At 40.7% G+C, this 27865-nt stretch overlaps 1 protein-coding gene across 1 annotated transcript in view; it reads left to right on the top strand.

The window, feature by feature from the left end:
• GAP43 (growth associated protein 43) overlaps nucleotides 1-27865 on the top strand; it is a 98405-nt gene that overhangs the window by 38176 nt on the left and 32364 nt on the right. Inside the window, exon 2 of the mRNA XM_087861294.1 lies at nucleotides 15365-15971. Coding sequence (XP_087717420.1) covers nucleotides 15365-15971 — 607 coding nt within the window. The remainder of the gene's footprint in view (nucleotides 1-15364; nucleotides 15972-27865) is intronic.

Genomic DNA, 27865 nt, shown 5'->3' with positions numbered 1-27865 from the left:
GGTGCTCTCCCCAAGTCGCCTCATTAACCTGACAGAAGCCGCCTTTATTGCAGTCTTCACAGGCAGTTCAAAGGGTTTTAGGAACTCTGTGCCAGAAATGGGGACAAAGACCTAATATATATCTCTTAATAAAAGTCACAATATCGTAGCCTCTACTAATAAGACAATATTCCTGCCCTCAAAGATCTTATAATGGAGTTTGGCATAAGTACACCAATAATTGCAATACAAAATAAAGGAAAATAAAACGAAGAGTGCTGTGGGAGCTTAATGTAAAGGATTGGTAAACTACAGTCTATGGGCTAAGAATGTTTTTATTTTCCCTACATTTTTAAGGGGTCAACAGGAAATCAAAAGAGTAATGATATTTTGTGACGCTTTAAAATTGCAAGCAATACAAATTTCAGTGTTCATAAGTAGAGTATTATTGGAACATAGCCATGCTGATTCATTTACACAGCATCTATAGTTTTTTTTACAGTACCATGACAGAATTGAGGAGTTGTGACAGACACCATATAGCTCAGAAAACAAAACAAAATTACTTTCTGGCCCTTTGCAGAAAGAATTTGGTGACCCCTGGACTGTTCATTTAGGGTGATGCAAGAAAACTCTCCTCCTGTCAAGGAGGTAAAGATTGGGATGAGCCATGAAGGGCAGGGGGGCTTAGCGGACACAGGACAGAGAAATGTTTGAGGGGGGCCACATCATAGGTGAAGTCAGAGAACTTGGGGAGTGAGTGCGTGTTCAGTGAGCTGCATGTCTTTACTTGGCTAAAGTAAGGGGTTTGCTGACCCAAGAAGTTGGAATGGCAGACTGGGTCCGCTCCATGAATTTCTCAAATGCTAAAAAAATGAATTTATTTCTAGTGTGATAAGCAATGGGAATATTTTAAGTGTTTTGGGAGGGGCAGAGGGTGGTTTGGGGTTGCGGAAGTGGACAAATTATAAAACCATAATTCTGTTTTCGCTTAATCTGATAAAATGTGTAACAGAATGGAAGGCAGACCAATTAAGAGAGTGTCTATAGTTTTAGCTTTCAGGGAATAACAGTAATAAGGGAATAAGGGAATCATGCTCCAAGGTGGAATCTTTGTCCAAGTTCTCCCTGCACACCCCCCGCTACCGCTGCCAGCCACCCCCGTTAGTCCCTTAACTCTCCACAGTGATTTAAACCTTCTGTTGTTCCTTCCTGGGTTGCTTGCACACCATGGCACAGCCAAGACTACACGCAGCGAGGCTGCAGACGTACCAGGCAGTTTTACTTTTTTAAGCTCACTGGGCTTTTTTTTTTTTCCCCTTAAGATTTTATTTTTAAGTAATCTCTACACCCAACCTGGGGCTCGAATTTACAACCCCGAGATCAAGAGTCACTTGTTCAACTGACGGCGCAGCCAGGTGTCCCAGGCTCACTGGGCTTTTCTACGTGACTTTAAACTGCGAATTCAGCTTTGGTAGAAAGTAGGGAGTTCTAGCTTGGAGCTGTCGAGTTGCCCCAACTTGAGTTGCCCCAACCACAAGGGACAATGCTTATCAGATTGCCCTGGAATTTTTTTTTTTAAGATATTATTTATTTATTTGTCGGACAGAGAAAGCATGCGAGTGCGGAAGCAGGGGGAGCAGCAGGCAGAGGGAGAAGCAGGCTCCCCGCTGAGCAAGGAGCTTTATGGGGGCTGATCCCAGGACCCTGGAATCATGACCTGAGCAGAAGGCAGACACTTAACTGACTGAGCCACCCAGGCGTCCCAACCCTGGACTCTTTTATTCCTAGTTTTGGCTCTAGTCCTGAGCATACATAGGCATATGGGGAATCACTGATTTCTGAGGAGTAAATCAGAACTGAGGGAAGCATGGGGGCATCACCCTACCTTCATCGGACTTGAAGCTCGGGACAGTTTCCGAGGCCTCTCCCTGTTGCGACACATCTGTAAAGCCCGCCATTTTTTGTAGTTTCACAGTGCCCAGATGACTTGGTGCTCTGTGTGGCTCTTTGGGTCGTGCAATATCACTTAGGAGAGGGTTATGTCACATCTCTTAGTTGTCTATGCCTCAAAAAGAAAGGAAAGTCATTTTCATTCACCTCTAGACCTCAGAATCAGACTTAATATTTCCTTATTTTTATCCAGTTTGGCCTAATTATTCTGGCTCAAAGATCAGATTATCCTAAATCACTGTACAGCTCATACAGACTAATTCAGAAGTCGTAGAATTTTCCTGTCTAGTTTCAAAAAGAGAGAAGAGGGAAATTTCTCTTATCGGTGGCACCGAACAGTACGGTGTTTCTCCCTACAGAACCACAAAATGGGACGTATGCTGGTTCTTTGTGCCGTGATGAATCCTGTCACTAAATTCCTCCAATGAACTATGTGGCATAACTAGTATGACACTTTCTGAGGATATAATCAGAGCAACTAGTATGACATACATGGAATGTTCTAGATGGATTTCCCTGTTTGCTTCACTACAGTTGTGAGAAAAAGAACGGGAGTAGTTGGTTCGAGGAAAAGGCAATGTCTAATTCAGGAACTCTGGCTGAATTAAATCCTCAGATTTGGGAATAAATCATAGAACCTGCTTTTACCACCCACTCAACCCCTTCCTTCTGTTAAGAATGCATATAGGTGACTCTAGTTCATTCATGTGCTTTTCTCATATAATTAAATAGCCCTAATTCCTGACCTGGAGTCCTCTCCCTGCCACTTGCCTCAGTATTGCTTTCTCTGATCTCTGATATTTTCTCGCTCCTGCTTTCAGAATTAATAGGGAACCTGGTCTCTCTGGGCTGTTCTCAACATCTCAAGTGTGAATCTTTCCTGTCAACATCTTCACAAGGAAAATGAGTCATGGCATCACCTGAGTGATGAGGTCATGATACCACAGCCCCTGCTTTGAAAATGTATTTGTACTTTTCTATTGTAAAGAGATTTTTGAAAGGGGAAGATGAAATTGTGGTGATAGCTCTGAAGCCCGGTCCTTTAGACACTCGGAGCTAGCCCAGCCCTAGCAGGCACTGGCCATGGAAAGTCCTGCTCTGAATTCCCCCATCCTCCTCTCCACATTTCACCTTACCTGCAGGGAAAACCTGACAGAAATTAGATCAGCCCTGTCTTCTTAGGATGATTTTATCTCACATGCAACCCATACAAGTCTTTTGAGTTCAAATCCTGGCTCTGCCACTTACTAGTTATGTGATTTTGAGCAGTTACTTAATGTCTTGTGCCTCAGTTCCTTTATCTGTAAAATAATAGTACCCACTGTATAGCCTTGTTAGAATTAAGCTAGTCAATATATATATTTAATAAATATATTTGTGTGTGTATATATAAAATATGTAACAAAATACTTGGAAGAAGAGTACTGGGCACATAATACTATATAATTTTTTCAATTTATTATTACGATTATTTCCTCCAAGGATCTGATGATATTTTATAGTCTTTACCTTTAAAAGGTTTTGTTGTTGTTGTTGTTGTTTTTGGAGGGGGGCATTTATTGTTTTTATGAAATGTGCATAGCCCTGAAAAAAATTTCTTCATGAGCTATCAAAGAAAGAAAATCGTAAAACATTTATCAAATAATGCACTCAGTCCCTGGTCTCCAGAAAGTAGTGATTTTCACTTCATTCATAATATCTTCTTCCAAACAATTATTTATGGAGTTCTCAAGTATTAGGCACTTTACAAATACTGTTTTCTTCCATCTGACAGAAAATTTTGCACAGTAGGTATTAATATCCTAATCTGAAGGTGAAGATATTACATTCTAAAGAAATTAGGTAGTTTAATTTGGTTCATACATTTGAGTAGTGGCCAAGCTGGGATTTGACCTCAAATCATTTGACCCCAAAACCATGCCAGGGAACATGTAATCAGTGGGCGTCAGTGACTGATGATCAAGAGAGAAGTGATGCCAAAAACAAAGGGAGGGATAAGGAAGAACGACAAAGACAAACACATCATGAGCAAATTTAGACTAAGTTATGATTTACTGTCGAGGAGCTTGGGAATAGAAACCCCGTTAAATGGAAGTCTTGTCCTCAGACTCTATGTCCTTTACCTGACATCCCTGCTCCACCCCCAACAAAAACACTCCATTTTTTTTACCACACGTGGAAGAATACCACAACATATCTTCTAGAATCAGAGAGAAGACATACTTGCCCCCTTTTTTAAAGATTTTATTTATTTATTTATTTATTTATTTATTTATTTATTTGACAGAGAGAGAGATCACAAGTAGGCAGAGAGTCAGGCAGAAGGAGAGGGAGAAGCAGGCTCCTGGGCTGAGCAGAGAGCCCGATGAGGAATTTGATCCCAGGACCCTGGGATCATGACCTGAGCCAAAGGCAGATGCTTAACCGACTGAGCCACCCAAGCATCCCCATACTTGCACTTTTTGAAAGATTTCTAAAGTACTGCTGTAAATGGGCAGTCGCTTACCTGGTGACTGATCTAGTACATTAAGGCATGTAGGAACTATTGCTGATCGATAGCAGCAGTCCTGTAGAATCATCCCACCAGCTGCCTCGCATAAATAAGCCTACAGTAAGAATCTTGCCCTCCAAGTGCAGTTTCAGGCAGAATCACCTAACTCCACCTTCCAAAGGGGTCTCTGCCCCTAACCCTCCTACACAGAGATTCTGGAGCCACCTCTGTCCTGAGATCTACACCCTAATTCTATTAAGTAAAAAGTGCTTCGAGAAGTCTACATGCTGATGTGAGGGTTGCTACTTCTTTGATGATACCTTCTGAATGTTCAGTGTTGAATTCTTAGATTGAATTCTCTGTCAAGTTCCTTAAAATGTAGATTAGAGGCTGGGGGTTAAGACCATTCTACCATTTATGGGGCTTTCCATTCTGTTCAGTTTCTTCGTTTTGCAAAAGGGATAGCACACTTGCTCAGCCTAGAGGGACAGTTTTATGAAGTTGAAAGTACTTCGTAACTGGTAATACAAAAATTCAAGCTATTCTCTCTCTCTCTCTCTCTTTTTTTTTTCCTTAGCAAATGGAGTCCCAGTTCTTATCCATCTCCCATCAGCTAGGTTTTATAATGACACGTGCTCTGATGACACGTTATGTACCCTCACTAGATGTTAGGTACAATGACATTTGGAGGAGTTCTACTAACTCTCCAGTGGGATTATGTTGGATAGAGTTGGAAATCCCAAATCATGAATCCTCTCTGCTCAGGACCAGGTGTTCCTAAGCTAAGCCCCCACAAAATGTTGGGCAGCTGCATCCACAACTTTTCCCAGGTATGAGTATGACCAGACATGAGGAAACAGAGTAGCTCTCAGAACCGACACAGGCAATCGTTTTATTAATGTGTAAGGTCTAGAGCTCGATCCATGGGATAGATACATGAAATAGTAGCTGAATGAGATTTTGTGTGTGTATGTGTGTGGGGGTGGGGTTGTCAAGTGAAGGGTATTTATTTTGAAAATGAAGAGACCTGCAGTTTAAGTGAATTTTCGTCATCAGGTGCTGGACCATGTGGAGGTTTAGGGATGGATATAGTTAGGGAGCACTGGTGTGTGTTCAGTGGCAGAGGAGAGGGATTATGGTTTATGCTTGACACTGTGAACAGATCCTTGCCCTTCCCTAGGATAAAAAGAAGTGGATTGAGTATTGTGGCACATTTTAGACAGATTTCTGCTTATCTCTTTGAGGATAGATAGCTCTGGAGCACTGTAGAGTTAAGGAAATGGACTCTCCCCTTTCTTGGGTAGGGATACCAGTAATCATGGAGATGAATAAGGTCTTAGGGCCAAACCTCATCAGTATGGTAGGGAGGGAAAATTTTTTCCTGTACCTTTCAAGGTCTTCCAGCTTGGCTAAGAATTAAATTAACATGAGAGAGGAGAAAAACCCGAAGTTTTATTACATGTGCATGGAGGCCCAATAATGAAACTGAGATCCAAAGAAATGACCAGGGTGGGCAGTTTTCATACATTTTAGACAAAGGAACGATAAATGTCTGAGTAATTGACAGGATAAAGTAAACAGGTGTTTGGGAACTTTAATAAGGACTCTTAAAAAGAATTTAGGCTGAGGTAATAGATTAGAGAAAAAATAACAAGGTTTGTTTCTACAGCTTTCTCAATTTTAAAGTTCCTATCTCTGGTGATAAGGATATCATTTTACTTCTTAGTACAAGGAAGGTATTTCTCATATGGGAAATTTGTTTCCTGCTTTTAGGGGGACAGAAGAGGGCTTGAGTGTCCTTGAACTGGTTGTTTCCCAAGTAGTTTCAATTCAAAATAATTAATATGCCAGTGTGGTATATTTTGGGGTAGCCTGTCCTCCTGGGCCTCTTCACTACTTATCTTCTTAATATGTCTTAACTTAGTTTAATGATAATGTAGAAATTACTGTGAGGGCACCTGGATGGCTCAGTCAGTTAAGTGTCTGCCTTCAGCTTGGGTCATGATCTTGGAGTCCTGGGATTGAGGCCCGCATCAGACTCCCTCCTCAGCAGGGAGTCTGCTTCTCCCTCTACCCCTTTCCCCTGCTTGTGATCTCTCTCTCTCTCTCTCTCAGATAAATAAAATCTTAAAAAAAAAAGAAATTACTGTGAGATGATAGTAATGAGGACAATGATCAAGATGAGAAAAAGTAGCAGCTAGCCCTTTCTGAACATGACAGGGACTGTGCTAAGAACTTTATCTGTCATACTCTTGTGATCCTCACAGCAATCCAGTGTGAGACACTTGTTCTGCCCTCTGTCCTACAGGTAAGGTCACTGAAGCTAACGAACCAAGCTCAAGAGGTGGTGATTAAGTGACAGTTGAGATCCAGCCCAACACACATTGAACTCTACAGCCCGTGCTCTTAAACACCAGGGAATCCTGGCTTGCTACATTCTTTAAAATGAATTGGACGAGGAGTAGGATCGAGGGAGGGTCCTGTCACTTCAAGGCTGGATAACACGGGCCCCTTTGCTTCCTCAGTTACTGTAACTATAAAACAGACACAGTGATGTGACCCTCACATGGTTATGATGAGGACTGGATTGAAATGCTACCTAAATATGCTGTGTACTCATTATATGCGTAAGAGGAGAGAGAGACCCCAAGCAGTAGTGTCCCAGAGTGAAGGAAGGACACCTGGCCAGTCGGCAGCCTGCTGCTCATAGATATGCCCTCTGGTCACTGGCGCAGGGTGGCACAGAGTCACTTGACAATAACTACAAATAAGTGTTTTTGGAGCACCAACCACGAGCTGGCACTATTTTAGCTACCGAGGTTTTGAGGGTTGTAGAAAACTGACAAGGTCCTGCTCTCCAAAAATTTACAGTCCAGGGAAGGGTCAGTTAGTAATGAAATAAAAACATGTCAGGTAATCATAAGCACAGAGAAGGAAAAGTAAGTTAAGTAGACCATGAAGAAAGGTGTGTATTAGAGTGGTTGAGGGGGGTCTCTCTCATTCATGTATTCATTGAACAAAATACATCAAATAGGACTGACTTAGAAGATAATTTATGAAAGAGGCTTAATTAAGAAGTAACAAATCAGTAATCACTATTCGGTATAAGAGAAAGAATAAAGTAATTTATTCAAATACTCATTGTGTCTTGTATTCCTGAGTGTCCAACACGAGACATTTGGAGCATCTTGTCTGGAAGGAGGATAGTTTTCTATCAGGTTCCCTGGGCTCTAGGGCTTCTCTCCCCGCTGCTTGGCTCTGAGCACCTTCTCTGGCAGCTTGGGGTGTGGTTTACTCTTGGGAACTCACACCTGGGAGCAAATCACCTGTGATGGTGGTGCAAAGGGCGGTCTTTTGGTCGGCTGCTTTTCTGTCTTTTCCCAGATCTATTGGCTGCCTGTTCTCCCTCTTTGTCCACGTGTTAGCAGAAGAAGCCTCCCAGTCTCTCTCACAGTCTCCTGTGTGAGCCCAGCCTTTTCAGCCCTTGATGGGGAGTGCCTTCCTTTTGTTTCCTGCTCAGTGGCCTCTCTAGGCATAGAGACCTCTCCAAGAGCAGGATTTAGTGTCTCCCTCACCTTGCCTGCCCTTTCCTCCTTTCCACGCGCCACTTGTAGAGGCAGTGAACACCTGTAGAGGTAGTGAGTACTTAGAGAGGTAGTGAACTACAATGGACAACGCTTGTCGGAGGGGCTGGTCCCACTGCTCAAGAATGGAGCGCCTTCCTCCCAAATACTCTTAGTATTTGTTTGGGCACCATGTTTGCCGTACTCAAAGGTTTTCTGAATGAATTTTGTCAAATTCTGTCCACCACATGCCCTGATAGAGGGACCAGTATTAAGTGTGTGCCTCATCTCAACTTGGGGCTCTCCACAGCTCCAGTTTGTGGAGGGAGAGCTTTCTTCTTTGAATAACTAAGAGATTAGTCGTTATCCCCAGCTCACAATCATAGGCCCTGGAGCTCATTATACAGATTAAATAAAAAGAGAAGGAAGGGGGAGGAGTCTCCAACAATCCCCAATGCATATTTTCACCTGTTTTACAAATGGAGAATCAGAGATATATATTTGAAAAATAATTTGATGGCTATGACTCTAGCCAATTCATAGATAAGATCAATATAAGTCAGTTGTCTTTATCTTAGATTTATTGCCATTTTAAAGTGCCTTTTGAAATTATTATCAGTGCCATTTGATAGGTTTACAATCTCTCTTCTTGTCTAATTTCTACTCATTTCTGTAATTGGTTTTTGTGTTCCACCTCACCATATGAGGTCAGTCCTCAGGTGTTGGGGGACACATACCTGTTTTAGTCAGATGCTCTTGAATTCCATCGCTTTGAAATGAAGGATTGTAAGGAAAGTTGACAAAATGGAGCCTCAGACTTCCTTGTCTGTCATCATCTTTCTGAAATGACATTGATAAATATTAATCAAACACGTACGGTGTGCCAAACACCATTCTAGAAACTGGAAATCCTGCTGTGAGCAAAATGGGCAAGGTCTTTCATGTGCTGACTTTTGTCTTTTAGAAGCCACCAATTATCATGTGCCCTTTACCTTTTCTCTCTGTCTCTGTGGGACAGAAAGAGTTACAAATACATAATACAAAATAAAAGATGACTCTTTCGAAAGGAAACTGAGTTCTCTTCCAGTAGCGCCTTACCCTGTGCTTCACGTGCCACCTCGTATTCTGTAGCAGGTGGGCTGTGCGTGTCCGATAAGTAATATAGGAGAGTGAGCTAAAGACCCATGTCTTGATCACTAGCCCTTATCTGAAAAGTTAACATGACTATTCCAGTTTCCAAAATGGGGTATTTAGTTCTCATACATAGTCAAACAAGGAGCATTTCTTCCTCATTTATTGTAACTCTGGAACTGCACCAATGCGCGCACCTTTTACTTGAAGGGAAAAAGAGAGTTCCCACTCTGCCAGGATTTGCAAAATCACTCTTGATGTCTTACATGCTCTTAGTCCTTACATATTTGCTGAGCTCCTACCTGACCAGAAACTTAAAAAAAAGGACTTTGCCCTGGACTGAAAATCAGAGTTATTGTCATTGTTGTTTTTTTAAGATTTATTTATTTATTTCGGGGAGGGGCAGAGGGAGAGGGGAAGCAGACTCCCCGCGGAGTGAGGGGCCTGATGTGGAGCTCGATCACCCTACTGGGAGATCATGACCTGAGCTGAAACCAAGAGTGCGATGTTTAACCCTCTGCCCCTGAAAATCGGAGTTTAAAAATGTGATGACAGTTGTTGGCAAAAAAATACAATTTCGTTGCTCTCACCGGCATTCTGCTCCTCCCACCCACTGCCTCACACCCTTAGTGAGATCTTCAAACCAGACTGAGTGTTGAGGGGACCTTCTGTATCCCAGCTGTGTCGATTCATCTTTTTAAACAACACTTTCTTCCTTACAACTGCCCAGAAACCTGAAGGCATTTTATCTTCACAACTGGGGGAGGTTGGTCCATCTTCCTTTTTCTCCTCCATAAGGGGTATTTCACTGGATCTTTGATCTTTGACTAGGTTTGAAGAAATACAGAAACTTCAGCATGAACTTTAATGCTTGGGCATTTTTTTCTAAAGTATATGCCAACTATATTTAAAATAAACTCTGCTTAAAAATAGAGTGAAATTTTCTATATGAATTTTATCTCAATAAATTATTAATAAAACTAAAGTGAGCCACAGTAGATGTCTGCCAGATTTTATATATATCATCAGTACTTTATTCTGGTTCCTTTATAGATTGCATAAGATCCTGATAGGCATGAAAACTATAGTACGATAAAGAAAATGTTGCTTAAGATGTCTCTGACCCTTCAATATTGCTTCTCAGAAATATTTCTTGCTCAGATAGAAAATATTTTGATTTCCTAAAGATGTTCTTAGAAAAATTGGTATACACAAATGACTTTTTAAAAGCATTTACAATTCAATCTTATTTAAGAGAAAATTTGAAGTGTTTTAATAGTAGTATTTATGGCTGGCAGAAGTTTTTCTGTGCTCAGAAGGTTGAGGTAGTCCTATGACAGTTGGAAAATTGAGAGGCAGTCCTATGATAATTGAATGAATTGAGATGTCCCAGTTGAACAAATGATGCTATTTTAGTTATGAAAGTCAGGCATTCATAGATTTTTGCCTAAAGTTCTTTTGCAACTTAATAAATGCAAATGTTTGTATATCTTAGAATGAATCCTAAGTTGTGCCTTCCCCCTTGCCCAGAGGGAAAGGAAACTATTAACCAGAGCAACAATGTTAGATATTAAATAACTACATCTTATATTTGGCTTTCTTACCTGTGATTCTTTTTTTTTTTTTTAAAGATTTGTTTATTTATTTATTTATTTATTTATTTATTTATTTATTTATTTATTTGACAGAGAGAGACAGCCAGCGAGAGAGGGAACACAAGCAGGGGGAGTGGGAGAGGAAGAAGCAGGCTCCTAGCGGAGAAGCCTGATGTGGGGCTCGATCCCAGAACGCCGGGAACACGCCCTGAGCCGAAGGCAGACGCTTAACGACTGCACCACCCAGGCGCCCCCTTACCTGTGATTCTTAAATACTGTTGAAAATTATTGCCCTTTCACCTAATGGATTGAGAAATTGTACTGGGTTCCAATGAGTTAGTATGGTGGTATCCATCTTCAGGCCAATATTATCCAAGATTTTAGCATTGGATGAAAGATAAAGATTTCACATACTTTGAATTCCTTTAAGACCTTCTAGGTTACAGAGCTCCCAAACAAATTGGTCAATAAAAACAATAAGCTATAGAAGTAAAGATTCCTGAAAAAGTTACTGCAACTTATAATGAGACTCTTCCTACATATAATGCACAGCATTGGAACATCTTCCTCAGTTAATTCACAGATAGCAACAACCCCATGCAAAAATGAAAGAATTTTGAAGTTCCCTCAGAAAACATCAGAGCTCAGTATAAAGCTTATTTGTCACAGGACTGAGTTGAAAAAGTAGAATTTTTTTTTTTTTTAAGTAATCTCTGCCCCCAGTGTGGGGCTCAAACTCACGACCCCAGAACAAGAATCACATGCTTTTCCAACTGAGCCAGGCAGGAACCCCAAAAGTAAATCTATCTTGATGAGACTTATGAACTCACTCTTTAGCTATTGAATACCAGGATCCTCTTTTTTTCCAGATCTCCTCCATCGATAACGCACTGTGTAGACTATTGTTGGCCTTACTTTACAAAATGGGCATAAGATCAGGTGTCTAATGTGAATTTAGAAATTACTGATTGTTAGAGCAGCATGAGGTTATTCCCCCTCAAAAAAGCGTATTTATTTTTTTTTTTAAAGATTTTTTTATTTATTTATGTGACAGACAGCCAGCGAGAGAGGGAACACAGCAGGGGAGTAGGAGAGGAAGAAGCAGGCTCATAGCGGAGGAGCCTGATGTGGGGCTCGATCCCGGAACTCCGGGATCACGCCCTGAGCCGAAGGCAGACGCTTAACGACTGCGCTACCCAGGTGCCCCAAAAAGGCGTATTTAAAAAGAATCTTATGTGGGTAGATACAGTACCATCTATCTGTTCACTAGTGTGTCCATAGTCCTAGCATAGGTACTCAGTATTGTTAACTGAGTAAATGAGTGGTGGTGTTGACATGATGCTTTATGGATTATCTGTCACAAGAAAGCCTAAGCTATTCTAGGTTACTAATGCAATAAAATCAGACTTGGGTTTGGGTGGGAGTGAAGAGGACCCGAGTTCAAGTAGAAGATGGGCCACTGACTCACTCACTCACTCATGCTATAAACTTAGGCAAGTCACTTAACTTCTTGGGACCATTTTTAGAAACTGAAAGAGTTGTGCTTAATTTGCTGAGTGACCTCTGGTTTCTCTGGGCTCAAATGACCTTTGTCTTGGGTTAGTTCTTCTACTTCCAATTGGAAAAACTCTATGTGGCCTGACACGTTAGGGTTACCCTGCAGCCACTCTTGGGAAACGTTCTCTTGCTTCTTGCTCCTCTCTCAAGAAAATTTGCTCTTAGTCCAATTACCTTTAATACTGTGAAAGGAATTTTATAAGAAAATAACCTATAGTTTAAGTCATATTAATAGAATCAATTACAGGTACAAAAGAAAGGCATGCACACTCACAATGTAGCACTGTCTAGCTTAAGACCCAGTTTTCACTTAAAATATTTTTGTCTTTGGATGTTTTTATTCAATCACTAAGTCTGAACTTACCTTAGGCTGGTTTCTTCCCTTTCCTCCCTTCCTCCCTCCCCTCTTCTTTCCTCTGTCCTCTCCTCTCCATTTCTCTCTTCCCCTCCCTTTCTGTCTCTGTCTCTGTCTCTTTCCCTCTGACTATCTGAAACATTTTTGAGTTCTTTTTTTCAACAAATCTCTAAAATTCAGTTTCTCTAAATTTCTAATGATGTTCAGTGGTCCAGCAGTTTCTCCAGAATGAGCTGCAAGCCCATGGAATATTTTCAACTCCTCTTTGGTTCTATCTGCCTATTTGGGTGCCTAGCTCTTACAAGATTGCCTTCACTTCTCCCCTAACTTTGGTCTTCCTTGATTCTCTCCCTTCCTACCTACCTCTTCTTCTCTTGTGTTCCTTATACTCTTGGATTGTTCAAATGACACTTGTCCCAAAATCTTGGCACCCAAGCCTACTCCGAGCCCTTCTAAATAGATATTTTAACATAAATACGATGTACAAATCTCAAGCCCTGATCATTTGGAAAGTTAAGGTGGCAGATAATCTGAAAAATTAAAAGAGAGAGAGAGGGAGAGAGCGAAAGGGAGATGGGTGGGTTGGGGGGAAGAATCCATGTAAAGTTTCTTTCATTATAGCATGCAGACTCTCAGCTTCCTTCTTTTTATGTTTCTAGCTTTTTAAAAGTTTCATCCCCTTTGCTTTGTGTTCTTAAAGAGAAAAAGAGACTGTAAAATTGTAGTTTTTTTTCCTGCACACCTGCCTACTCTGAAATAATTAGTTTGTCTACTTTCACAAGCAGTAGTATTTGTATTAAAGAGCCACTTGGCATCAATGCCCAAGTACAGATGTCCTATCATATAAGACTGTGCCTCATTCAGAAAACTCAAGATAGAGTAAAATAAATTAACAACATCTTGGCTCTGTGCTCCATTCACAACTGTTAATTTAACAGGGTTATGCTTCCATCTCCAAGCAGAGAGTTCCTGGCAGGGACAGCTGCTCCCGTGCCCCAGATTGTGCTGTGTGCATCCCAGTAGGAGTTATCAAGAGCAGCAGGATGGAGGGAGGGTGGTGGTGCATCAGAGAGCTGAACAGTGTCGCAGCGTGGCACTGGGAGGAGGAAGAGGAATGGGCCTCTCCGAAACGCTTTTCATCCACTCCTTCATTCTTTGTATGGATACGTGCATAGTTAACTGAGGAAGAAGAAAAATTTGTCTTAAATTTTACTGGAAAATTGTCGATCCTGCTTTTACTCTCATATCTGGCTAATTTTCAGAAATACCTCTGTGTACTCACTAGCATGTTGAGAAACCCACATAGCAGCACACCCATAGGCCTGTCCAAAGAATGTCCAACAGACCCACATCATGATTCACAGGATCTGGGTCACTGGGGCAGAGCTGGTATGACAGAAAATATATCCTTGTGTTGGCCTGCTGTGGCTTAGCTCCTAAACCAGAGTAAAGATCAGGCCCAAGTCAAGATTGGGGCCAAACACAATGATACCTGATAAGCACTCCTCTATTATTAGTCTTTTGAAGGAAATTTGCTACGTTGTTCACCACTGTATTTCCCCATTGCCTAGAACATTGCTCACAAAAGTGAACAAAAGTTAAATGTTCCAAAGTTAAAGGAAGAAGTGAATGGAGACGGTAGGTAACCACATTAGGGTACCATGGCGAGCAATGGAGCTATATAGAATTCTGTGTACTTCCTTATGCATTTCTTTCCATGACTATACCTTTTCTGCCTATCTTCTGATTTAATTTCCTTATGGAAAAAAAGTTATTTGCAGCGTATGTTATTCTATAAATGTTACAACCAAATGGTAAAAAAAAAAAAAAAAAAAAAAAGTGTGTTCTAATCTCCTGCCTTCAGTACCAGGATGACTCCATTAATGATAACATAAAACTAATTTTAGGCTTAAATTGCTTTGGGAATAAGAAATTATGATTCAGAGAATATATGCTACTCTTTCAAAAGTGAAAACAGTGTTTTCCATTCTTTTGTTTTTTAACTGAAAAATAATGGCCATTTTCTGCATTCAGATTTTGAAGGTCTCTATGTTGATTACCGATGTTAGACCACATACAGGTGAAAGTAGGCATCATTTTGGGACCAGCCTGCTGAGTTGTCACATTCTGAACAAATCCCTCCCAGGCCTGAAACCCGTTTGCATTTTGCACTAAACCCTGATGGATTTATCGTCTAAACCTTTATTTGTCATGCTCTTTGCCTCTATCTCTTGGTTTCCTGACCAGGTTTGAAATCTTGGGGAAACAAATAGACTTCTCCATCATAATTTCTAAGCCATCACATTTTTCACAGAGTTCTCTTTCAGAAACTCTGCAAAACGGTTTCTTACGGAGCTCTTTGATTAAAACCTAGGATGAATGTAATTTGAATTATCAAGGTACGGCCAACAAAAGGCTGGTTTAAGTTTTGTAATGGAGAGACATTGATCTGGGGAAAGAAGTAAGTATATAATAATGCCAGTGATTCTGGAAGTCCAGAAGGACATTACATTTCCCGTAAGATAAGGTGTGCTCTACTTAATTCCCCACCAAGGAGAGAGGAAAGGCTTGATTTGAATCCAGGGTATTGTTGATTTCTTAACTTCAAATATGGAGCCTGACACGGAAGAAATCATTTAATGAATATTTGTTGAATGCTGTGATCTGAAGGAAAAGCACATCACTTCACCTCTTCTGTTGTTGTTGTTTTTTTTTTTAACCCCCCCTTTTCTGCACCAAGGTTGAAAAAAATGATGAGGACCAAAAGATCGAACAAGATGGCATCAAACCAGAAGATAAAGCTCATAAGGCCGCGACCAAAATTCAGGCTAGCTTCCGTGGACACATAACAAGGAAAAAGCTCAAAGGAGAGAAGAAGGGTGATGCCCAAGCCGCTGAGGCAGAAGCGAATGAGAAGGATGAAGCCCCCGCGGCCAATGGCGTGGAGAAGAAGGAGGGAGAAGGTCCCACTCCCACTGACGCGGCCCCTGCCTCGGGCCCCAAGCCTGAGGAAAACGGCAAGGCAGGCGAAACTCCTTCCGAGGAGAAGAAGGGGGAGGGCGCCCCTGATGCTGCCGCAGAGCAGGCAGCCCCCCAGGCTCCTGCCCCCTCAGAGGAGAAGGCCGGCTCTGCTGAGACAGAAAGTGCCACTAAAGCTTCCACTGACAACTCGCCGTCCTCCAAGGCAGAAGACGCCCCAGCCAAGGAGGAGCCTAAACCAGCCGATGTGCCTGCTGCTGTCACTGCTGCTGCCGCCACCCCCCCTGCTGCAGAGGACGCTGCTGCCAAGGCAACAGCCCAGCCTCCAACGGATGCTGCGGAGAGCAGCCAAGCCGAGGAAAAGATAGGTGAGCCACCCCGAGGGTCTCCCGCCACGGGCGGGTGGGCCCCCCCGGGCCATCGAGGGAGAGGGAAAGAGTCTAGAAGGCCTTTCAGGAATTCCTGGGAAGCTGCGCTTAATTCCCCAGAGTGGCGGGGCGGAGAGCTGACTCTGGCCACTTAGATTCCCCAAATCTCCAAGCCTGAGAGAGAACTCGGGAAGGTCTGTGTGGCCGCCAGTACTGGAGAGCTCTGGCAATCATCTTGTTAATTGAATTGGCATAAATAGTAAAACTAGGTAATCCTCGGTTCAAAAGAAAGTAATCCGTGTGCTGGATACACTTAGTTTAATAAGTAATTACGGAGCTACGTATATTTTATAGATGGGAATTAGCTAATATGATTATTTGGCTCTAGGAAGTGCCTGGTTATAAGTACAGCCAACTCCCTATTGATCCAGATGATCTATTTGTGAATTGCTGGCAGCAAAAACATAATCTCAGACCACCTTTGCCTATCACTCAGTATGTTTCTGGGCATATTCCCCACCATCAATTGGTGAGTAGCGTGCGTATGTGTGTGTATGCTCAGAGAATGTTAATTGTAATATTGAATCAGGGTCAAACTAATTAGGAAAATAAGTCTGTTGATGTTGCCAAAAACAAAAGAAAAACCCCAAATATAGAACATGCTGTGAAGTCAAACATAAATTATCATTTTACTATTGAAGATACTACTTTCTACCATATGCATAAATAATTGGGGGTTGACTGTGATTATAAAAAGGAACTGGATTCTCTTCTGTTTGGAGCTTTAACTTGAAAGCTGGAGTGTTTTCACTATTATGGCCCAAAGAGCCTGTGCAGGATTGGGACAGAGCATTCCCAGAGCAAGCTCAGTTTAACAGAACGTCACCTCTGGAGACTGGACCCATCCCTCACCCTCACCATCCATGGGATGAAGGAGGCCAACAGTCTCCAAGACTTTTCTCTAGCCTACTGTGACCCATGAATGCCTTTCAGCCTCAAAGACTTTGAAGATAAAATTGCTTCTGTGTCTATGTACTAGTTTGGGTTTACTCCTTTCGAACTTTGTGAATTTAACCCATGACATGTCCAAGGACCCACATTTGGACTGGACCACATTGTGCCCTTGAGAAAGGACCTACCACATGGGGAAATGTTTGGCATCTGACCATTGTATTGAGAAAGTAATCATTGAACATTTGCCTTGATATTCATTTTAGATACTAAATTAGATATTATAATTGGCAGATGATTATTTTAGGTATAGTCAAGTCTACTTCTTTCATCTTACCCCAAAAATTCTGTAAGTAAGAAGCCAGACTATATTAATTATTACCGTTATTAGCATTCTCTAGCTCCAGACAAATCACACGCCTCTTTCTACCAGTGACTCATTCTAAATTTTTATGCTAACTACATACCTGCCCCAGGGGCTGGACCTTGTGGTTAAGAAGATGGGAATATTTCCCTAGAAAAGGTAAGGCACGTGATAAAGAATGGGGTGTTGGTTTTAATCTTCTCAGCAAAACCAACCTTGTTAACTACTTTTTGTTGTTGTTTGTTTTTTTTTTAAGTTTTTATTTTAATTCCAGTTAACATACAGTGTTATATTAGTTTCAGGTATACAATATAGTGATTCAACAATTCCATACATCACCTGGTGCTCATCACAACAAATGTGCTCCTTAATCCCCATCACCTATCTAACCCATCCCTCCACCCACCTCCCCTCTGGTAACCATCAGTTTGTTCTCTATAATTAAGAGAGTTAACTGCTTCTCTTTATGCTTAAGGTTATAGGCTCAGATATGATGGCTGGAAATCACATTCTCATAAATTTAGAAATTAATCATGATTTTAAAAACAAAATATTTGAGTGGCTGAAGTCATATTTTTTAATTGGAATTTCTAAAGTTGTGAGAATAAACAAAGACATGATGTGATTTCAGGTATGTACTCATGATTTGGATTAATAGAAAGAAGGAGACCTTGAATCAATAAGAAGTCTAAAATATATTTTTAAGGAGATTCAGTTTTATTATTTTGCAAGGTATGATAATTCCAAATGAATTAATATTTTATGTAGTACATGTTCAATAAATATCAAGTGGTGAATGAATGAATGAAATTGACTAGATTTAATTTATAGATAATGATTTGTTCACTCATTCTTATTCCTCCTGCAACCTCGCATACTCCATTCACTTATTTGATTAAACATGGGTTTGGTTTTCAAAAGCAAATAGAGATTGTGCTCTGTCCTAAGTTTTACAGATTCCAACTGAAAAATGTCTCAATTAGTCTAATTTTTAATATATACATCGAAAGGTAATCGAAAGTGTAGGTGAAGTTCAACTTAAAGGTAATCACAAAGGACAATTTATTGTACATTGTTTCTGAGTTTGGGGTGGGTATTGTCTTCTTGGTTGGATTCTGAAATGCTGCCTGTAGCTTCTTTCTGGACTGATGTGTCTATTAGCCTTGCCTGCTGTATGCGACAAGCACAAATTACCCCGATGTGGTGAGTCTCAGGAATCACAAGAACTAGAGGTGACAGGGAGATCTATCACAGCGGAGCAGGCCCAAATTCCCAGGAGCCCTGTACCACATTTTCTTCTCTCTCCCATTGGATTTCATTCTAATCCAAGTTAAAATAACAGTATTTCCAATTGAGCTCCACTGTCTGGAAATGGATGGCTACCCTGGGTTGCTGTAGGATTCTATGGCTGCCTGGACGGGTATAGAGAGACAAGCAGAGAATGTGGAACAGGGTTCAGGGCAAAACAAGTCACTAGAGAGAATTCAGGACAATAATTTCTGTCAGCAGGAGGGTAAAAAAATTTGGACCAAATCTGATTGCTGCTTTAATACAAATGGCAATGCTTTGTAAATTATAAATATGTTATTTTACTTCCTTGACCATTTATGGGTTTATTACATGTAGATGCCATTTACATTAACCTTTGGAGTTGGTTAGTTTCTTTTTCTTTCCTTTTGTTTTCTAAAAGCCTCCAACTATATCTCCCTCTCTCCGCTTTGCCCCTCTACCTGCCTATCTCTTGATATGCCTGTGGCCTGAAGATTTCAGTGCATTTCTGATGACAATTCCTTTACAGCAGGAGGAGTGTTTAGGCATATCTGGGACACTTGCTCCCCTTTAGCCATGAGGTCAAGCCAACTCCAGTGATAGTGTCCTTGGTGTCTCTTGCTGAGCAGTGTCACTCTCCTCGTTGGGCTCTCAGTGAAGAAATTCTGCTGTGTCTCTTCTCCGTGATACTATATTGACTTTCCCCAATAGAGGACTCCAAAATTTCTGCTGTGGCCATATTCAGTGATGTAGTGCTACCAAAGTAATACATCCAGGTGGCTAGAAATCAGAGAGGTTGAAGAGGTGGTTGCCATGGTTGCCACTTGACTGATACTAGTGACAGGTGTAACTCTGCATTACCCTAGGGTTTTTGTATGTTGAACTTGGCTGCATTTTCATGGTCTCATTACTTCTTTCTAACCAGAGTCACCAATAAGGATCTTCAAAACAAGGGAGTTTTTTTTTTTCCTTCAAATTTTTATTTAAATTCTAGTTAGTTAACATCCAGTGTAATATTGGTTTCAGGAGTAGAATTTCGTGATTCATTACTTACATATGACACCCAGTGCTCATCACAACAAGTGCCCTCCTTAATACCCATCACCCATTTAACCCGTCCCCCACCCAGCTCCCTCTATCAACTCTCAGTTTGTTCTCTATGGTTAAGAGTCTCTTATGTTTTATTTCCCCCCCCCTTTCTTTTTCCCTTCCCATATGTTCATCTGTTTTGTTTCTAAAATTCCACATATGAGTGAAATCATATGGTATTTGTCTTTCTCTGACTTATTTCACTTAGCATAATATACTCTAGCTCCATCCATGTCATTGCAAATGGCAAGATTTCATTCTTCTTGATGGCTGAGTAATACTCCATTGTTTATACATACCACCTCTTCTTTATCCATTCTTCAGTCATTGGACATCTGGACTCTTTCCATAGTTTGGCTATTGTTGATAATGCTGCTATATTCATTGAGGTGCACATATCCCTTTGAATTGGTATTTTTGTATCCTTTGGGTAAATACCTAGTAGTACAATTGCTGGATCATAGGGTAGTTGTATTTTTAACTTTTCCAGGAACCTCCATACTGTTTTCCAGAGTGGCGGCACCAGTTTGCATTCCCACTAACAGTGTAAGAGGGTTCCCCTTTCTCTGCATCCTTGCTAACATCTGTTGTTACCTTTGTTGATTTTAGCCATTCTAACAGGTGTAAGGTGGTATTCATCATGGTGTTGATTTGTATTTCCCTGATGATGAGTGATGTTGAGCATCTTTTCATGTGGTAAAACGGGAGTTTTGTCATTGTCATACCTCTTTTCCTTTTCCCTCTTCTGCTTCCTTCCTCCTTCCCTCTCTCCCTTCCTTCCTCCTTTTTTCCCCCTTCCATTTATATTAAATTTCTACTGTGCTAGGCATTAGAACCACAAAGATGAGTAAGAAATGGCCACTGATCTTAAGGAGTCCCGATCCAGTAGTGGGTGTGGGGTGAAATTCAGGGAGTGGTGTTGAAAACAATCATAGTAATAATCTCAACTAAATTAAATTCTGCAAGAAGGTATGGACTACTTCTGTATGCCAAGGCACCATGGGACAAAATATGAATGAGACAGTGCTTCATGCAATTTGAAGCATGCTAAAAACAAGTTTTTTTATATGTGTGTCTCTTGCCAAATTGTTAGTCAAAAGAATGGATGCAAAATTTATAGTTTCTGGAATCATAATTAAGTGTCCAGCCCATGTTTCTGGATTTGGGGCAATTCTTTATGTTCCTCCAAACAAAGTTTTCCTGAGGCCCAGGGTAACCCTCCATAACATTTTCAGCTCTCCAAAGGACAGACCGTCTTCTGCCAAGCTCTGTGTTAGATGTGAGATTTCCCAAGGATATTTACACTTATTTGGCAGGGTGCTTCATAAGCAGTTTTGATTTGAAATGTGGTTTCAACCGCTTCCCAAATTTATACACAACTCATAAAGAGTGAAAATTTGGGTTGTGCAAGTCCATAAATGATGTCTATAAAATATGGGCACCCCGTCAGATACTAAGTGGCATGCTGCTTAAAACTGTTGATTATTAAGTTTTTATGGGGCATTTTTATATTGCTAGAGTAATCATTTTTATCGGCTTTTCTTGACAACAATCCAGTGGCACTTGAAAATGTTTTCTTTTCTGCTTTTATATTCTGAGAATAGGGGCAAAGTAAATGCATAGTCTGCTCACAGACACACAGTCAGTGACGAATCAGGGGTCAAACTGATAGGGCTCTAAATCCTCACCTTAATTTTAGCCCTGCAGTTCTTTACGTCTTTTTTAAGGTGCTGTTTTATCTCAATTCCTGTATTTTTTCTTTTTCTTAGCCATTGAGACATTTTCTGATTATTGTCGGACAATACCAACCAGGACTTTCCTGGGGTGTTCTGTGTCCTGTGTGCCCAGTAAGATAATGCAGAGGAAACAACACTGGACGAGAATAAGGAGACTAGGGTTCTATCTCAATATTTCTGTTAACCAGCTGTGAGATTTTAGGCAAGTCATTGCTTCTCTCTAGATTTCAGTTTTAAGAGGAGGGGCTAGGAGAATTGGCTTTTAAGGTTCTTTTCAAGGTTTAAAATGCATAGTTTTTATAATGGAGAGCACTTAAGGAGCATTTATCAAGTGTCTGACCCTGTGCTGACTGCTAAATGGGGATTACCCCATGTAGTCATCACAAACACTCTGTGGTGTAAGTACTTCGACAGAGGAGGAGTCTGAGGTTCAGAGAGGTTGCAGCACCCAAGTATTGTCGACAGCTAGCAAGAAGCCGCACCAGGTGCAGAGCCTTACATTGAACCCTGACACCCCTACGAGTACTATTCCAAAAGAAACAAAGACAAGGGGGAGATCTAAGAACCCCAACATTGTATCTTAACCTAAGAACATCCCTCTCATTTGTATAATTGGGTCCTCTAGGCTCTTGTCCAGGAATCATGAGTGATCACTTTTACAGATGAGTAACTAGTTATGCATACTCCTGGACATAATTCCCTCACAGCTCCAGCACCCCAAAATTATTGGAAATATTAAACTACTTCTGAATCTTGGGTTCCTAGTTTGAAAATCCTTCAAGTACTGTTTTATTAAGCCTAGGAGAACAATAAAGATCAGTTGAAATTGGTTGTTCTTAATAGAAGTACTACTGAATCCACTGAATATGCTGGGAGAGCTGAACATTAGAAAGTGAAATTTTCAGATCTCAATCAGATGACAGTAATTTTATGTGTTCTAAGTGATCCCTACCCTGAATTTGGCTTATCAAAATTAGTATCTTTTAAAATTCTTGTTTATATCTTTTTCCTCCCTTTTGGCAAGTACATTTCTAAAGGACCCCGATACCTTTATATTTGTAACTAAAATAATATGAAGGACTTAATAGAGAGGGCAGGTTGGAGAGCAATCACTCTCTCTTCAATTTAAAAAATGTAAGCAAGAAAAGAAGAGATGTTTTAGAGTCAAGAAATTCATATTGTGAAGCCTTTTATCTATTCTTTCATAGCTCATATTACATAATTACTGTTGCCTCATAAAAAAAGTTAATAATCAGAAAGGCATGTAAGTAACTGCTAATTTTAAAGTGCAGAACTATATTTGGAACTGAAAATGAAAGAGTATTTCTTAAAATAAAGAATACTTTCAGATGCTAATATATATTCATCCAATATATTTACTCGTTTTCTCTACACACATACACATGCACACAGCATCCCAGAAGGATTAAAAGGAAGAGGAGGAGACAGAACTAAGAGCAGCAATGGTTACACAGTCCATTTGGCTAAACACGGAGAGAGAGCAGAGCACTCAATTTAATGGACTAGAAAGCACTGAGTGGTCATTACTCGTATTTTCTTTTCACAATCATAGCTTCATTAAATAAAGAATGGAAAGCTTGCTATAACCAGACATAAAAGGAGGGGAAGAAGGAAACCAATGGTGCTGCTTCAAGCTACAGAACCTGATCCCTTGAAGATCTCCCAAGATGATATGGTTTACAGACTGCATAAAGAGGAGGGGGGGGTTGAGAGGATGTGTAAGTTTTGCCAACCCTCTTAGTCATGTGTGAATTTTGTGTCATGAGAAAATGACGGAACCAGGTGCTGAACCTCAGACCAATTCTTACAATCAAGAAAATCTGAGTCTCTGCCTTCTTCAAAACAGCTTTTGCCAGTTATTGGTCTCACAGCAATAAAGCTTGGTGCTCCAAGCAAATAATTTATTTCTGGGCTTATTTCAAAGAATTGCCCATAAGTTGTTTTCATGAGCGTGACGAATAGAATCCATGTTTTTAATTGATCCAATATCCTAGAGACCGTATTTGGTGCAAGGGCTCTGTATTTTCAGCATACAGTCACCTACAGTCAAGAGAGTTGGGTCCTCATTCAGGTCCTGCTGTGATTCTAGGCCAGCCCTTCTACCCTCTGGGCTTAGGTCCAACACCTGCAAAGTAAGTGTGTTCAACTAGGTCTGCTGTGCCTTCTAGCTTCCAAAGGCAAGTATGCAATGACAGACTGAAGAGGAATCTTTCAGGTGTGGCCGCATGGTCTCTTATTCAACCGTCCTTGCTTTCCTGCAGTCCCTTACTTTTCTAAACTATTAGAAAATGGGTTTAGGGGACAGGACAGATAATAAGTATGTTGAAATAAAGGGGCAAAGAATCCAGGAAGAGTCAGCTTTAAGAAAGTTTATGGTTACACTGGAGGCTCAGGAGACTGCGAAAAAACAAAACAAAAAAACCCAACTCAATGAAATTTTCTAACCTACCTTATATTTGAGACTGAAAATGAGGAGTTGACAATGATGTTTTCTGATATGGTTAGACTCTTGCTTATATCTCTCCTAACCCTGTCTCTGAGATGAAAAGCTATAGCTCCAGTGGCCATAATCTGCTGTTAATAGTTTCATTTTCATCTTAGACTTAATTTACTTTTTATTTTTATACCCATCTAATTTATTAAAATAATTAAAGCAGCTCCAAGAGTACATGGAAGCTTGGATTCCTGTGTAGAACAATGGCTGCATCTGACAGACAATTGTGGTTGATAAACACTTTAAAATTTTTGTCAGTAGAGTGTCACTAAAACGTAAAAATTGTATGGACAGGCCCAGTACAGTGTTCCTCCAATTCTTTTATTCATTCTGCGGTCATAGAAACTGGATCTTAGACATGAGTGAAGTTAGCTAACAGGCCTAGGTGGTTGGAATGGGGCTAACAAACATTCCCAGAAGAGATGGTGTAAGCAAGGCACAGGTAAGTTGTGAATACTTAGCAATTTTCACGCAGATTTTCAATCTTCAAATGACAAATTAGGGGAATGTAGAAGATAAAATATTTCATTTGATCACCTCATACTATTCTGTTTGGAATAGAATACCATTCTTAAGATGTCTTCAAGGGAAAAGAAGTACCCTAGGAAGGCTAGTTGCTTTTTCTTATAAATCATGTTCAGTATTAATGTTCTTTCCTGGAGGCATATATTTATATATATATATAGCCAAGTAAGTTCTGAGGCTAGTTTTTTGTTTTTACTTTTTTCCAGTATTAGTAGAAACTTTTGGATTTTGTAATAGAAATCAGAAACCATTCCCCTAAAATAGTCCCTTCTCGCTGGTACATGGTGAGTGTGTGTATTTTTCAGAGAGAGTAGAGATGAACATTTTTATAGCCTTGCAAGAATCTTCTCTTTGGGATATGAGAAGGTAAAAAATATAATTTAGATATGCTTAAGCATATCTGTGTACAGGGTGTGTCTATGCCTGTAGCACACTCTTCTGCCAACTCACTAGCACATATGTACACAACACACACACACATACACACATACACACACACACACACACACACACACACACACACAGAGATCCTGACATATAGGGAAAGGCCTGCCCGTGGGTTCAGGCTGTCAGAGAAAATCTGGAAGAATGATGAACTACATGTTTTTCCACTCTTAAGGCCATCAAGGAAACATGAGTGGGGGGAGGGGCGGATGGCTCCAGGACACCTGCGGGTCTCTCAGAGGATCTGTGTAGAGGGCACCCCTCCTTCTTCTGCTGGATGTGTCACTGGAATGTGTCTGTGAGTGTATGGTGAAATGGGGGGGGGGGTCTAGGAGTCAGAACTGTACTTGTTTGTGATGAAATTTATAGTGTGTGAAAATGAGACTTCTGTGTAAGCTAAATAGGGGAAAAGAGTCCAGGCAGACTTCTTGGTGTAGAGGTTACCTCTGCTGAGTCTTTGTGTCTTTCTTCCTTTCTTCCTCTCTTTCTTTCTTTCTTTCTTTCTTTCTTTCTTTCTTTCTTTCTTTCTTCCTTTCTTTCTTCCTTTCTCTCTCTCTCTCTCTCTCTCTCTCTTTCTTTCTTTCTTTCTTTTCTTATGATATGTTAGTCACCATACAATACATCATTAGTTCTTGATGTCGTGTTCCATGATTCATTGTTTGTGTATAACACCCAGCTCTCCATGTAGTATGTGCCCTCCTTAATACCCATCACCGGGCTAGCCCCCCCAGCCCTCCCCTCTAGAACCCTCAGTTTGTTACCTCTGCTGAGTCTTGAAGGACAAGATGTATCTACTAAAAAAGGGGTATCTTTATTAAAAAAAAAAAACAAAAAAAAACAAATCTCGAGAAACTACCTTCCATTTGAACTAACACAAAAATAAAAAATAACTTAATTCAAGTCATAATTTAGCAGCAGCTTTTGAAGATGAATCCATAGTGGAAAAAGTAGCTCCATGACATGTCCTGTTTGTTGTTGAGTCCCCGGCACCTGTAACAATGACTGGGAAATGGAAGGCAGCCAGTAAGTATTTGATTAATGAATTAAGGATGAGCGAACAATGGTATTATAATAGGGAAAGTCCTAAACTGACCTAAGAGACTGGATTCTAACCTGAACACTTGGGGCAGGCAAATTCCTTGCATTCTCTGGGAGTGAGTTTACCCTTTCGTGGAACAAAAATGTCGGACAGAGGATCTCAGGATCACCACTGTTTCTAAAATAGTGCGACAGTGCCCATTTATGACCCGCGCCAACCTCTATGCAGATTCTAAGTGCTTAACCAGAAAGCTGTGCTGCTGTCAACCTCTCTGCTATTTTGGAGGCTGAATACAGAGCTTGCTGGAAATTTTGCTGTTACTCAGAGGCATACGTCATCCCTGAGGTAGCTATATTTCCAGCCATTCGGAAACCAAAGTGAGCATTTTGCATCATGTTCAGAAACATATTGAAAACTAGAGGAAACCAAAGCTGCTCCCTCTGAAAGCAGGTGATTAATTTCATTCCAGCCCCATGAGTGACCTGTGTGAGGCTTGTGCCAGTGTGTGACAGGTACACCCGGAGAAGGGATGATCTGCCAGGTTCCTTGGCTCCTTTTCCTCATCTGACATGTTTAAGTAATCTTCACAGGGTGTTAAGAGTCTCCTGAACCCGCTGTGCCCCACTATAGGATGAATTGTTAATATGTTCCCAAGCCCACAGTGTTGGGACAGAGACCAGAAAACAGGCTTTCCCACTCCTGTTGCCTATTCTCCTTCCCCACAGTGGTATAAACATAATTTGTCTACAGCTTGTGAGCCGTTAGGGCTACAGACCATAAGGAACGTTGGAGTGGAAGGTTGAATAGATTTCTTCCCACATATAAATCTAACTTGAAGCCACTCTCATGGATTCGATAAAAAGAAAGACAGGGCCCCACTCTGTGAAACTGTCTTGTCCAGTCGAAAAGGCTGAGCAAACCCAGAGTTTAGCCATGTGTTTGCAGCATTTTCCCACCGGTGTAATCAGATCATTTTAGAAGGAAAAGCAGCCGTTGGAAGATATTTGTTTCCCTTCTTCCTTCTCCTTGAACCTGGAGGGTTTAACTATATTAGGTGGAGAGAACGTGGCTTCTCTTGGAAAATACAGGTCATTTTCCTCTTTCTTGCCAGTTTTTAAAAAAGGAAAGGCAGACGGTAAAAATGAAGCAAAACCTTGTCACTCTCTGATTAGCTATTTATGCATGTTTCTCACCCCAGCAGAAAGGTAGACCTTTAAGATGTAACACTGTCTTTGTGCTACATTGAGTGTGGTCTGGATACAAGGTGGGTGCAGTTGTCAAATTACATATTGCTCTTGAACATCTATAAGCGGAAACCCTTCTCTACTTTCCTAACATCCTGATAAAGCAGGCTTTTGCAAGAGTATCACACAATAAATGAATAGTTTTTCGCGTTCCAATTAATCTGAAAACTCTGGCTGCATCACATCAAAAGTGTCCAGCAGAGGATTAGTTTGAAAGATGATTAGAAGGAGCATTTATCACATTTTCAGGTATTGTAGAATAATGTTTCTCTTTCCCACTCTCTCCCTATCTTCATTGTAGTCATTGTCTGGCCATTTGCCCTGAGTTTCCTGATGATTGCACATGGATATAGTTACAGTGTAACAAACAAACAAGCAAACAAACCCAAAACATAAATCGTTCATGATTGATGGTTTATCAGATATCTGCAGTGATGGACTAGTAAACTGGCTCTCCAAAACAAAACAAAACAAAACAAAACAAAAACCCAAATTGAAAAAGCCCCGATTTGTAGTATTTGCCAGTTTCTGTGGTATAAATACTCCCATCGTAGCTGATTTCAGGCTACCAATGTGTTGTCAGAGAACACACAGATGGGAAGTGATGCTAACAACTTATTTTCAGTAGCCAGTGTGAGCCAGCTCCATCATATCCCAAATGCATATATTCTAGAAGTTAATGAACTTTACTTTTGGTGACTAAAATACTGGAATAGTA

Source organism: Ursus americanus, chromosome 4 (genome assembly GCF_024610735.1).
Source record: "Ursus americanus isolate L20-20 chromosome 4, mUrsAme1.1.p, whole genome shotgun sequence".
NCBI lineage: Eukaryota > Metazoa > Chordata > Mammalia > Carnivora > Ursidae > Ursus > Ursus americanus.
The sequence above is the reverse complement of the archived record's forward strand: the minus strand, read 5'-3'. Positions and strand labels throughout refer to the sequence as shown.